The following is a 14,051-nucleotide window of genomic DNA, read 5'->3' on the forward strand; positions in this document are numbered from 1 at the left end:
AGCTGATAGCGACTCGGGATACACTGTATCTTCTTTCTTTCTCTCTCCTCTCTCTCTCTCTCTCTCTCTCTCTCTCTCTCTTTCTCTCTCTCTTTCTGTAACATTAGAATTTCTAATTCTTTGAAGATATTCAATGAAAATAATTTTATATATTTCTATAAGGGATGGATTATTAAAAATGCAATCGTAAGTGTAAGTAAGAGTTCTTCGTTGAATTGTTACTTATAAAAAAATTGCATATTTTTTTTCTTTTCTTTTTTTTCTTTACGAAAGAACACTTTTTTCTACTTCTTCTTCCTCTTCTTCTTCTTCTTCTTCTTCTTCTTTTTTCTTTTTTTAAATGATGCATCGTGCAATTGATCCAACCAAATGGTAGTTCTTCGTTGACTTGTTAGTTGTAAACAAAATTTCTCTTTTTTCTTTTTTTCTTATTTAATTTGCATCTTGCAATTGATTCAAACAAGCGTTGATGGTTCTCCGTTAACTTTTTTGTTAATTTTTTAATTTGTTAATTGTACAAAAAAGAAAATGTCGTAAATTCTTTTTCTTCTTTTTTTTGTTTTCTTTTTTTTCTTTCTTTTTTCTTTTTTTTTTTTTTCATAAAAGAATACATTTCCTTTCGATTTTTCTTTTTTATGATGAATCATACAATTGATCGAAAAACTTTCCATTTATCATCCGTACTATTTGTTTGTTAATCAGAATTCATATTGTTCCGTAAATATGTCCAGTTAACAAGTTGAAAATGATTTGGTTGTTTGTAATATACCCACACACACAAACACACACGCGCACGCACGCACGCACACACGCACGAACACACAATTATATATATATTCATATATAATACATATATATACATATATATATATATATATATATGTATACATACATACATATATATATATTGATGCGTGAGAAAAGAGAAGTTCTTTTGGTCGTTCGTGTTTGAAAATGACAAGGAAATGGAAGGCGAATAAGGAAGGAAGAAAGGATCGACGTCGTGGGAAGGTACGCAGCCGTCGCCGCCATCATTCTTCTCGCGGAGAACAACGCAGGGCGTCGCGACGCCGCAGTATCGACGTACCGCCCACTACATCTATCTTTGTCTTCCTCTAATTCTGTCTGTCTATCTGTCTATCTGTCTCTCTCTCTTGCTCTGTCTTTTTTCTCTTTCCATCCTCGAAATGTACTTTGTCGTTTAAATTTTGCTTGAGTTTGTCACGTGTTTTCCGATCGTAGAGGCGTCGTCTTGTACTCATCATTATTCTATCATTTTTAAAAAATTTCATTAGAACCCAGTATGATTTGTTTTTTCCTCCCTTTTTTCTTTTCTTTTTTTTTTATACAGAGTAATGACAAAAAGTATATCCATATTATGATCAAATAAAAACGTTTAATTATTGAAACGGATAATAATTACGATCGGTGATCTCATTATCAGTAAATAATAGATCGAATATATTATTTTGAGGAAGAAAAGAAAAGAAATAAAAGATAAACGATATTCATAAAAATTAGACGTATTTTGTTGGTTTGCAAATATGACGATATACAGAATCTTTATTTACAGTTTTGTATCTCGATTGTGTACATATATATATATATATATATATATATATATATTATATTTATATATATATATATATTATATTTATATATATATATATATATATATATATATATATAAGTTGAAGGAATGTTTATTTCTTAAAAACAAGACGTACGAGCTCGATGCTTGACAATGATCATTCTCTTTTTCTTTTTGTTCTTTTCCTTTTTTTTCCCTTTTCCAAATTTACGTTCGTTCGCCGTTTTTCAAAAATTGCACAAAAGTAATTTTTCCTTTTTCTTTTTTTTTTTTTTCTTTGTTCATTTTACGAGTCCGCACAATTCGCAAGAGCGAATTATTCGTCACAGTTAAAGTTTAGACTAGATGAGATTATTTTTCTTTCTTTCTTTTCTTTTTATTGTTCTTTTTTTGTTTTTGGTTTTCGCGAGTTCTTCTAATCGAACTTCTAGAAATTCACAATAAGACTAGACGTTTCGATTATTTTATAAATTTCACCTTCTTAGACACTAAATAACACGCGTTACGAAATTTCTCGATTATTTCGAGATCTGGGAATTTTCAGAGGGATTGATTGGGCAGGGGGGTTGATTATTTCCTCGTTGTTGTTGTTTTTTCTTTTCCTTTCCTTATTTTCTTTTTTTCTTTTTTTTTCTTTTTCTTTTTCTTTTTTTCTTTTTTTTTTTTTTATCTAATCACGACGGATGTAGATGGATAAATGATAGAAAGGAAATGAAGGAGAGAATTCTTCACTCGTAAGTCGTTCCGGTTTTCGCTGTTCTCGGATCTTCAGGCGTCCAAACCTTAGCGTACATAGTACCGTTCGATGAAACATCTGATTCTCTTGACCAAGAGAGAGAATGAGAGATAAAGGGATTGCCACCGCTTCCTGAAATTAATGTAATCAATGATATTAGTTCCCATTAGAAGATTTTTCTATCGCGCTGTCAACAATAATAATTTAATAATATCAACCTAACATAATAGATAAAATAATAAGAAATAATAATAGTAAAAAAAAAAGGAATTATTTAATTAATATCAATGCGGTAAATAATAATGCGGTTAATGTCATTCAAAGTTCGTTGTCAATGATTTATGATCGTCTCTATCAGGAAAATTACATACTAGTATTTCTATTCGTTTCCTGTATGCGACCAGATATCCGGTATTTGTTATATACTTCAGACAGGTGTCACACTCATATATATATATATATATATATATATATATATATATATATATATATATAATATATTAATATATACCGATATAGAAATAATCTAAAGTGTCAATTTTTGGTCTACAGTCAGATATATCTATTTAATCATTTTTTATTTTTCCTTAATTTTTCGCTTTTCATTAGATGCGAATTAATTGATTATATATTTTTGAACTCTTTCCAACGTCGTCGTATTATTTCTTTTTTTTTCTTTTTTTTTTTATCTTCGAGAAAAGAAAATATTTCCTTATAACAGTCGTGTACTTCTTTCTTTTGGACGAAAAGATGACATAAATTAGAAAAAGAAAAATGAACAAATTTGGATAATTTTGAATCCAATCATAATTGGCCTCACCACGAACTATGATTTTCTTAGTGTCATCTCGTCCAGAACACCTTGAATGACCACCGTTTCCTGTTAGTGGATCGTTTCCTTTATCAGCACGAACGAGTTCATTGAGGAACTTAATATAACCAATGGCCAGTTTTAATGTGTCCACCTTCGATAACCTCTTCTCGTAGGGCAATGTAGGTATATGAGCCCTTAAACCCTCGAATGCGTCGTTTATGTTCTGCATACGTCGCCTCTCACGCATGTTTGCAGCCTGTCGTTGTTGAACAGCCTGCCTTGGACATTTCCCACCGACACCGTTTCGTCTGCTGCCACGACTTCGGCTTCGGCTTCGTCTAAATCAACGATTCATCATCGATCATTGATTATCATATCCATAGGAATCATTTAACACCACTAAAATAATCTTTAACATTTTACTATTGAAAAAATATTTAGCCTATCTAATCCTTAACGATCTAATTTCCTGATCTAAATCAATAACAAACGTGTAATTTATTATTTACAATAAATACATATATTCTAATTACATCAACAATATTCGTATCATCGTATGTTAATAAAGTTATAAAATGTATCGATTAAATGGCAATATGAAATTGAAATTTAATCTGTGATATATTTAACGTTAATCATTATAACATACATTATGTTGATCATTTAAATTCAATTTAAATACATTAGATAAATTAATTATACATATTCTTTTCTATTATTTCCAATAAACATATATTCTTAATAATATTCATATATTCATATATTCTTATTAATAAGCATATATTCATTTTTTAATTAAATCTAATATATAATAACAATTGATATAATCTCTGTCACATGCAAGTGATACGATATTGAACATAATTATATTATAGATATAAAAATATCGATAATTAACGAACGATTAACAAAATCCTTCGAGATATTACGTTTCTCATCGTAATAACGATTATTAGATATTCATTGAAACTTACTCCCTTGCATGATTTTCTTGATCGCTGCTGTATACGCTCTCGTTGTCACTGCTGTTCTCGTCATAGGGATAAACGTCGCTACCACTTGTACTTCCGGTACTACCGGAAGGATGCGACGGTAATTGGGATGGAATCGTTGGTAAGCTAGCTGTAGTTGGTGTACCATAATGAGCAGGCAAAGCTGGAATCGCTGGATTACCAAGGAAACTATGCGCCTCGTACATATATTGACGATTCATTATGTCCAATTCCAAATTGTCCATGGAATACATTTTTTCTAATATTTATTAAATTTCTTTTTCCTCGTTCTTCTTCCTTCTCTTTAATACACTTATTCAAAATCAAAACAATCCTTTCTTGTCACGTGAAATTAATAAACACATTCTGATAATCACTCTTTTTCTCATCTTCTTCGTTGCTTTGTCACGTTTCTAGTTTTCCTTTTTTCTTCTTTTTTATATATACATCCCTTATTATTATAGAATCTTACGGAACATTAAAAGAGATTAAGATATATAGATGTCCTTTTCATTCGTGTTCGAGTACTCAGGAATTCGAAATCCTTTAACATCCATTGCGATCACGAGTAAAGGATTTCAAAAAACACGCGTACGCACAAGCACAAACATACGAACACTTACACATATACGGGCGCCCGCGAGGGCGTCCACGCGGATAAAAACGGATAGTTAAAGAGACACGTGTCAAGGCGATCTAAACGCGTGTCAGGAAATATTTCTAAACACCGACACGTGTCCCTTATCAACAACCTAGGACACGCGTCATGAATTATATTTGATTTGTCGAACGACACTTTTGCCGTACGACTTTATTTTACTCGCTATCATTCGTCGTCCTGGTCGTCCTAGGCTTCATCCCGACGTCCATTTTTTTTTTTACAACTTCGAACATAATCCCCGGTCGTCCATTGCCACTTATAACGTATAACTTTAATAAATTAATTAAAACAAAAAAATCAATTAGTGATCGTAATCGATTAATTATTTCTATTTACTATTCAATGATGAACGTGAAATATTTTGTAATTTTTTTTCTTTTATTTATTTTTCTTTTTGTTCTTTTTTTTTTTTTTTTAATATTTTTCAACTTTTCCTTCCTGCACTATTTCGATCGATCATTTCTACTTATTTTTTCTCTCTCTCTCTCGCTCTCTCTCTCTCTCTCTCTCTCTCTCTCTCTTTCCTTTTCTTTTCTCTTCTGTCGGTTTTTCCCTTTTCAGATAATTTTGATTTTTTTCCTCCTTACAATCATTCCCCACCTCCACCGTCGAAGACTCTCTTCTTCTTATTCTTCTGCTTCTTCGTCTTCTTTTTTCTTGATATTAAAATATTTCGCTATGATAATAATGTGATCCATTTTGTATTTCAAAGAAAAAAAGAAAACAAAGAAAACAAAGAAAAGAAAATATATATTTGTTTAACTTCGCGTATCGTATAGTACGATGACCACTCTCGACTTCCGATCGCGTAACTGAAATCGTGAAAAGCGAGAGGAAGGCGGAAGCCATGCTCTCCCCTGTTTCTGTCTCTCTCTATTCTCTAGATATTGGTTGGGGTTGAAAACCCAGGCACGACCCCCATTCGTCGCGAGGCATAGAACGCGGGGGTAGTAGACGGAGCATGCCTCTACCACCACCCCCCCTCCTCCGTTCCCGTTGCTGGGGGCAGCGGTGCCGCCTCTTCATCGATCTGATAAGGAGCACTGTAATTCGTGTTTCCATGATATACCTCCTTCTCTCTCTCTCTCTCTCTCTCTCCCTTTCTCTCTCTCTCTCTCTCTTTTTCTCTCTCTCTCTCTTTTTCTCTCTCTCTCTCCTTCTTTTTGTATGTATACATACATATCTATGTATATGTATATATATATATATATATATATATATATATATATATATATATACTTTTATATCTCTATACGTTCAGTTATATACCTACAGAGCGATTCTCAAAGAGATGTCGGAAAATTTGTAGTTAGAAAATTTTTCTTACGTATTAAAAAATGAAAAAGCAAATCTTCTGTTAATCGACGAATTCTTGATAAATCTTTTTTTTTTTTTGTTATATTATTCAATCAATTAGAAGAAGAACTTAAAATTAATATCGAAGATGAATTATTTCAGCTTCGAGTTTATGAAACATAATAACGTGACGTTGGATTTAATGCTTCTTTTTTTTTCTTTATTCTATTTTATTTTTTTTTATTTTTTTTTTTTTTTTTTTATTGACCGGTATACTTAAGAGTTAAGCTATAAAAACATAAAAATAAAGGATAAATAAATATATGTATATATAAAGAAAAAATAATAACGCTCCTAAATATAATTTTCGATGTTACTTCAATCTAGTGTGTATTTAATCATTTTACTTCCATATATCTGATTTATATCATAGCTAATAACGTTATAACTGCTTACATTTAAATTTACGAAAGGCAATAAAATGACTAGTTAGATATACGACATTAGATCGATCGTAAAAAGTGTATAGTTAACCTTGATTCCCCAATGAAACGAGACGAAGGAGATTTAAATAATTTAATGTCTATATCGTTAACATTTTTTTTTTAATTATTCATTCCAGAATCTCCCGATCTTTCGATCAAATTATTTCGATTAAATATTTATATATACATATATATATATATATATATATATATATATATATATATATAAACATTTACATATATAAACAATTGCAGTTATTATCAAACTACAATTATCACTCGGAATCATTTTTATTTAATCGATCATTATATATGTTAATAATTAAATATTTTGTAATACGAATATCTTTTGATAGATATAAATAATATTAAGTATCAAGGTTGAAGAAATTACGTATATTATATTAACTCATATTTATAAATATATCCATGAAAAATGTTTAAAATAATAGATGGAATGAATATCACACTTTTTACAAATCAATCGATAATCCATCTATCTATTAAAAATGTATTAACAATTATAAAAATCATTTCTATTTAATCATTCAATATATTTTTTTCTTCTTTAATAATTAATCGTTAAATACTTCGTAAAATAAATGAATATTTTGATCGGTATAAATAATATTTAATTCCATAATTGTCTCGAATACATGTTTCAGATAATTAATGATATTTTAAAGTTATTTTTAAATACCGAAAGAATCAATTTAAAGTACCAAGTACGAATATATATATATACATATATAAAAATTCTGATCGAATAAAGGCGAGGCGTTGCATTTTGTAATCGTGCAATGACGTAGCCTCATTAAAAATTTATCAAGCAATCATAAATAATTGTATAGAAAATCAGATAGTATAGTACGTACCTGTATTCTCAACCGCATAATTATAGGTTCCTCGGTTCGGGCCAAATGTCGCCGAAATACTTAACTCTCGGCAACCCTTACGCAATGTTTTCACTGCACGCGTCACGCACGTGCCCTTTTCACGTTTATTCCACTTGGATAAATTAGTACTGATTTCCGTTGGTTGCTCCATTCGTTGTATTTTGAATGATCATTTTGCCTCATTCGTGTATAATTTTTTCTTATTTACCTTTCTTTTTTCTTTTCTTTTTTCTTTTTACAAACAAAATTCGAAAAAAGAAAGTTACGATAATATCTTCATTCTTAATAGAGATAAAGGGATGGATCAAAAATTCATAAAATTATTTGAATAATTAAAGATCAAGATTAATCTTTTAGACTAATGTTTTTTTTTTCTTTTTCTTTTTTCAAATAATAAAATGTAACTATATTAACTTAACTATACAAGTCTAATTGTGAGATTTAAGAAGGAGTTTTGAAAAAAAGAATGAGTAGGTAATCAATTTTCAAGATCATATAAAAACTTTTGGCACACCCTATTAGAAGAATCATATAAAACTTAATGGTGTTATGTATCACGATTTTTGTTCGAAATGAAATCATTACGATTGACCATACGTAATAAAATATTTAATAACGACTAATAAAATAATAAATATTATAAATTAAAACGAATTTAATTTAAGCTAAACGTATGTACATACGTCGTACGTAGTGATAAATTGAAGATAATTATTTTGGTTTCGTTCGTAGGTGATTAAAATTGGACAATTAAAATGGCTGGAATCCAGATACCTTTTACAAATGAGAACCTTCTAAATATCTTCTACAAATGAACCCTATGTGGGAGAATCGTAGAATGAATTATTATCGTTCCATCTGTGACCGATCCATTTTTGGGAAAGAAAAAATCGTCAGAAGCGTTAAAACGATTCCCACATATTATATATTTTTACAATACTACGGTATTATATTGATATCGTTTTGGATAGATTTTTTTTATTTATTTTTTGTTCTTTTGTATTATTTTTTTTTTTTTTTAGCAACGTTGTTATCTCGATTTTACAATTTAATTTTTATATCGATGTGGGAGAGATGAGGGGTGAAATGAGATGGGGTAGATTGGGATAGGGTGGGGTAGAGGAACGTCCATTTTTTGTTTAAACAATAAAAAAAAATTTTCGATTGAATAGGCGTAAATGGGTTTTGGTATTACGTCCTATCTCGTCTTGCCATAATCCCAAATGAAAATACTCGAACGGGATGACGATATGTCCATTGTATGTGTGCGTGTGTGTGTGTGTGTGTATGTATGCCGAAAAGTTTTTTCTTTTTTTCTTTTCATCTTCGTTCTAGATTAAAAGATAAATCGTAAGGGAGGGGGAAGAAACAGATTGAATCACTCGTTTTCCATACCCTCACTTATATAGATAAGTACTTATGTACGTGCTCTAATGTAAAGCCTACTTTCATCTCGTATGTTCGTACGTATGCACGTATATATATATAAATCGTGATTAAATATCTTATTTTTCTTTTTCTTTTCTTTTTTCGAGGGATAAATTAATTTAATTGAAAATTTAATTGACGTTTGTTGAAAATTAATTATAATATAATTAATTAATAATATATTCATTTTTTTTTTTTTAATAATGTTTTAATTTCATAATGAATCAATGAATTGAAAAAGATTGTTTAGTAAAATCTTCGAGGTTTTGTTGATACTAGAATGGAATTAATAAGGAATCCTTATTCTCTTCCCTTTTAACGTTAAATATTTCATATTTTCCCCTTCCCCCGCCCCCAGCCCTCTAGAGAATCTCTCTTCACGGTGCATCCTCGCACATCCACAATGCAAGTAACACCTGGTCCGCTGTAACACCCTTGAACATCCTGGTACCTATCAAGGACACGCCTCGGGGGCCCCTTTCTAAGTGTCTATTAATTTATACTCAGCATGAGTGTGAAATCGATTTGTGTTCGCTCTCGATCTGTTCTCAATAAATCTACAGGAGAGCATCGACCCTACACACAATTCACGATGATCATCGAAATCTTTCTCTTTGATAATATATATGTTGTGGAAAAAAACAGAAAAAAAAAGAAAATAAAAAATTATTACAATTATTGAACATTAACATATGAAAATACATTATTACATGTTTGTTTTATAATTTTTCCCAATTTTACGTACAAATATGTATTATCCAATAATCATTACACTCTCGACATAGCAAAATAATTTAATGTTTATTTAATAAATTAAAATATTTATAATTATACGAATTGTTTGATATAAAAATATTAATCATAACCATAGTGACACCGCGGGGAATGATCTATTATTTCAAACATATTCATTGAATATAAAAAAAATAAATAAAAAAAAAAAAAAAAAAAATAAAGAAAAAACATATGGAGAACTTAACCGCTAGAAGGGATACCGCAAAACGTTTCTAGGGTTAGAAAAATAGAAAGAGTGGGGGAGAGACAGAGACAGAGAGAGAGAGAGAGAGAGAGAGAGAGAGAGAGAGAGAGAGAGAGAGAGAGAGAGAGAGAAAGTGCAACGCATTGGAGCGTGGAACGTTTTGGGGGTCGTACACTGTTTGGAGGGTCTTCGATGAGGACACCATAGGGGGTACCATCCCCTACATACCGGAAACGGTTTTACCGGATATGTGAGTACATATTAGACAGGTGTTTGATACTTTGTTACTTGCTTACGTAAGTCCGTGAATCGTAAGTCATGAGTTTGTGATAAGAATCGTCGATCGATACAAAATCAATTGATTATAAAATCTATCTGAATAAGTAATGTCGGTATCTGCAGTATTTTTATTATTATTATTTCTTTTTTATTCTTCATTTTTATTTAATATTAAATTTAAACAACAATATTGTTATTAATCGTATACAATAAAATATTCTAATGTTTATCAGTTTTTTTTTTTTTCCTAGAAATTTTAGGATTTTTATTTCGGTATAGAATTTTTTATTTGGATATAGAATTTTTTTATTATTAGTAAGATAATAACGTTATTTATTTTAATATTTTATAATATTTTCTATTCTTAGAAAAATCTTAGGATTGTAGATTACTTCTTGGTATTAATAAATTATCTTAATATACTGTTTATTAATTATTTCAATAATATATTTCTTAGTATTAGTGAAATATACTACTGTTGTTTATAACATGATAACATTTTTTAATATTAGTACATAGATAATAAATGAGACATATTTATATGAAATAAATATCTGCTTACAAAAAATATGCATGAGATTTATTCATCCATCATTCTTTTTTTTTTCTTTTTTTTCAAACGAACAAATAAAATTATAGATTAAATTTAAGATAATGTTGACGTGCGAAAATCATCGGAGATCCATCATTTTATTACAATTCAATGAAAAAGAAAAATCTAACTATTGATGATTGTAATTTAATACTTAGATCGACGTTAAGATAATTTTATCATCGTTTATCATCTCATCTAAGGATCCATTATCTTCGACGATATGTTCGTTAAGAGCCATTCACGTTACGTGTTTTTTCTTATAACATATGTAACTATATGCACGGACTTATAGAAAATCATTCGTTAATTATTTCTTTCCTTTTTCTTTTTCTTTTTTTTTTTCGTGTAACATGCAAACGCTACATTATCTTTCAATAGAAAAATATTACTGTACATTGAAAATGATTGTACTGATATTGCGTAGAAGTTAATCGTAACGCAATCTGTAGTTACACGTAAAAGTAACAAAAGTTTATTATCTGCAATCGATAATTTAGATTCCTATAAAAGAATTCTATCCAATATATGGTAATTAATCTTTCTAGTATTTTATGGTCTATAAAATAAAGATCTGCTGATGAAATAGAATCTTTAAGAAGAGATAAGTATCAACGATATTTTCGATATTTATATTGATATAATAAAACTTACATTACGATGTAAGTTTATCGATTTAAATATACATGTATGTATGTATATATATATATATCTCTCGTTTGTAACTTTTCTCAAAAAAAAAAAAAAAAAAAAAAAAAAAAAAAAAAAAAAAAAAAAATTGGGCTCGTCCGGGATTTGAACCCGGGACCTCTCGCACCCTAAGCGAGAATCATACCCCTAGACCAACGAGCCATCAAAGGATATTGACAGATTATGTAAAAAATTTTACTAACTATGAAAAGATGCAAAGTACATAGATAAACTATGCCGAAGAACAAAATTTAAATAGTACTAACTATTCATGACAGATTAACAGTATTCATAATACAAGATAGGATATATCGGCTACTTTAAAAAGAAACATATAAAAGTTTGATAGAGACTTATAACGTATAATTTAATTGTACATAATGTATATATGCTCCTATTGTAAATATACCCTCTCCCCTGTAGATTAGTTATCATAATTGCTAGAGTTGGTAAAAAATTTTTTATAGTCACTATTTTTTATTTTATCCACATATATATCTGATGGTTTAATGGACATTATATCAACAGTTATAATATTAATTAAAATTCTATGTTATTGATTGCTATGGAGATTTATCTACAGAAAATTTATAGCTATATTTATAATAAAATAATGTTAAAAGTCTTTTAAGTAAGATTATACTTATGTAGAGAGTTCACATTTATAGCGGACATTTTCAGTATATTATTTATTTTAGTATTTACCCTTATTCTACCTGCCATTGTAACATATAGTCGATTCTCATTGTGTTTTCAATAATTTTTTTATTCAATTCAATAAGTTGCTCTTTTATTTCCTTCAAACTATCTTTAAACATAGCTAGTATTTGGTTTATGCTATTGTAATTGTTATCGTTATTGACATTATTTTCATGATGCTGAATTGTATTATGACTATTCTGATGCATTGCCTGAGGTATGTTATTGACTGATCTCTGGTTGTTGTGTTCTGTTATACTACTTTTAATTTCTTTGGTCATCACTATGTTTACGTATGATATATTTAGGTCGATGAATTTGTTAATTTTATTAAGTTTGTCCATTACTATTTTATCTTTTTTTTCTATCATTTTCATATATGAGCATCCTAGGTACGATGCTGGATGTCCGTTTTGACCGCAATTTGCGCATTTTAGCTTCTCTCTTTCTACTGAATTAACTAAGTTTCACATTTTCGGTTCATGGGATTGGTCACATTTTACACATCTGTACCCCATATTACAATTAGCGCTGGCATGACCTACTTTTTGGCAATTTTTGCATTGGAAGATTTTAGATCTTTTTAATTTCTCCCATCTTACTCTGTGGTTGAGCAATATGTTATTTTTTAGGAATTCATGCGGGTTACTATTACTATTTATTTGTATTATGAAATGATATCTATCTATGTTTGGCCTATCGAAAATTAGTTTACTGATTTTCTTTATATATTAATATTTCTTATGTTTAGCACGTTTAGTGCTGTTGTAACATCGGGAACGTCGAAACCACCTCTTATACCTTTTAATACGAAGGTCTTGCATTTAGTATGTTTTGGTATAAATGTGTGGTATTTGTGGCTTTTAATGTAGCTACGCATTTGTCGTGTGTATCGTTATCCATGATTATTAGTCTTATCATATCTATACCTAGTTGTTCTAACAAGAAATCTTCCTTGTTAATATTGCTATTAGTTAGTAGTATAATGATATCCTTTAGGTTAGATTTTAAAATGTATATGGGGGGCATTCAAATTTTGAGTGTTTTCAGCCTTTTGTTTTTCATTATGGCGCTGTTGGCCTTTTCAGCTACGCCCTCTTTCGTGAAACTCATGTCATCGGATAGCGCCTCAAATCTATTGTCTAACTCATAGCTTAGACTTTGAGTACCGACTGAGAGTTTCTGTGATGTTTTTTTTGGTTTACGAAAACCCTCGGTCCTATCATTTTCTTTGTTCGCGTTTAGTCCTGTTCCTTTGTTTTTTACTATTTTCAGGTTAGGTATTATTCACGAATTATTTTCAAATAGTCTATCATAATTATTGGTATTGAATTCTTTATCGAAATTGTTAACATTCCGTTTCAGTATTTTGTTTACTTCGTCATGCGAAGCACTCTTTTCTAATTTCCTTTTCTGACTTGACGCCATGACATTTTTTTGTCTTTGTTGGGTCAGTTTTGGATCATCGGATGAGCCCAAATCACGTAACCATTATTATTTTGTTGTATGATTTGCAAAGTAATTCAGTGTCACTAGTGGTAAAAAAAGAAGTACTTGTCTTGCGACAACTAAATCTGTTTTTTCAATTTGCACAATCCCCGTAGAGTCTTGTATATTTTTTTCACAAAAGAGAACCGATTAACACGTCCGTCATATTCGAATGTTCAACAACAATTCATGGCTCGTTGGTCTAGGGGTATGATTCTCGCTTAGGGTGCGAGAGGTCCCGGGTTCAAATCCCGGACGAGCCCAATTTTTTTTTTTCGATAGTTGGTAAATTTTTTTTTTTTTTTTTCACTATTTTTTACTCTACCCTCATATATTACCGATTGTTTTATGAACACTTTAACCCAATTACAATATTAATTATAAAATTCTATATATTGATTGCTATAGAGATTTATCTAACGATA

The 14,051-nt window shown here is 29.7% G+C and overlaps 1 protein-coding gene and 2 non-coding genes across 3 annotated transcripts; 1 reads left to right on the forward strand and 2 right to left on the reverse strand.

Annotated features, from left to right (window-relative positions):
- Positions 1–1,782: 1,782 nt before the first annotated feature.
- Positions 1,783–5,176, reverse strand: LOC124423415 (pancreas transcription factor 1 subunit alpha). The gene is made up of 3 exons (XM_046961098.1): positions 4,116–5,176; positions 3,148–3,479; positions 1,783–2,459 (listed from the first exon to the last, which is right to left on the reverse strand). The coding sequence occupies exons 1-3, from the start codon at positions 4,385–4,387 to the stop codon at positions 2,320–2,322; spliced, it is 744 nt and encodes a 247-aa protein (XP_046817054.1). The 5' UTR covers positions 4,388–5,176; the 3' UTR covers positions 1,783–2,319.
- A 6,353-nt stretch (positions 5,177–11,529) lies between these two features.
- Trnap-agg lies at positions 11,530–11,601 on the reverse strand. Its single transcript has one exon. It is a non-coding gene; the product is annotated as a tRNA-Pro (tRNA).
- Positions 11,602–13,817: 2,216 nt separating this feature from the next.
- On the forward strand, positions 13,818–13,889 carry Trnap-agg. Its single transcript has one exon. It is a non-coding gene; the product is annotated as a tRNA-Pro (tRNA).
- The last annotated feature ends 162 nt before the right edge of the window (positions 13,890–14,051 follow it).

Source organism: Vespa crabro, chromosome 4 (assembly GCF_910589235.1).
Source record: "Vespa crabro chromosome 4, iyVesCrab1.2, whole genome shotgun sequence".
Taxonomy (NCBI): Eukaryota; Metazoa; Arthropoda; class Insecta; order Hymenoptera; family Vespidae; genus Vespa; species Vespa crabro.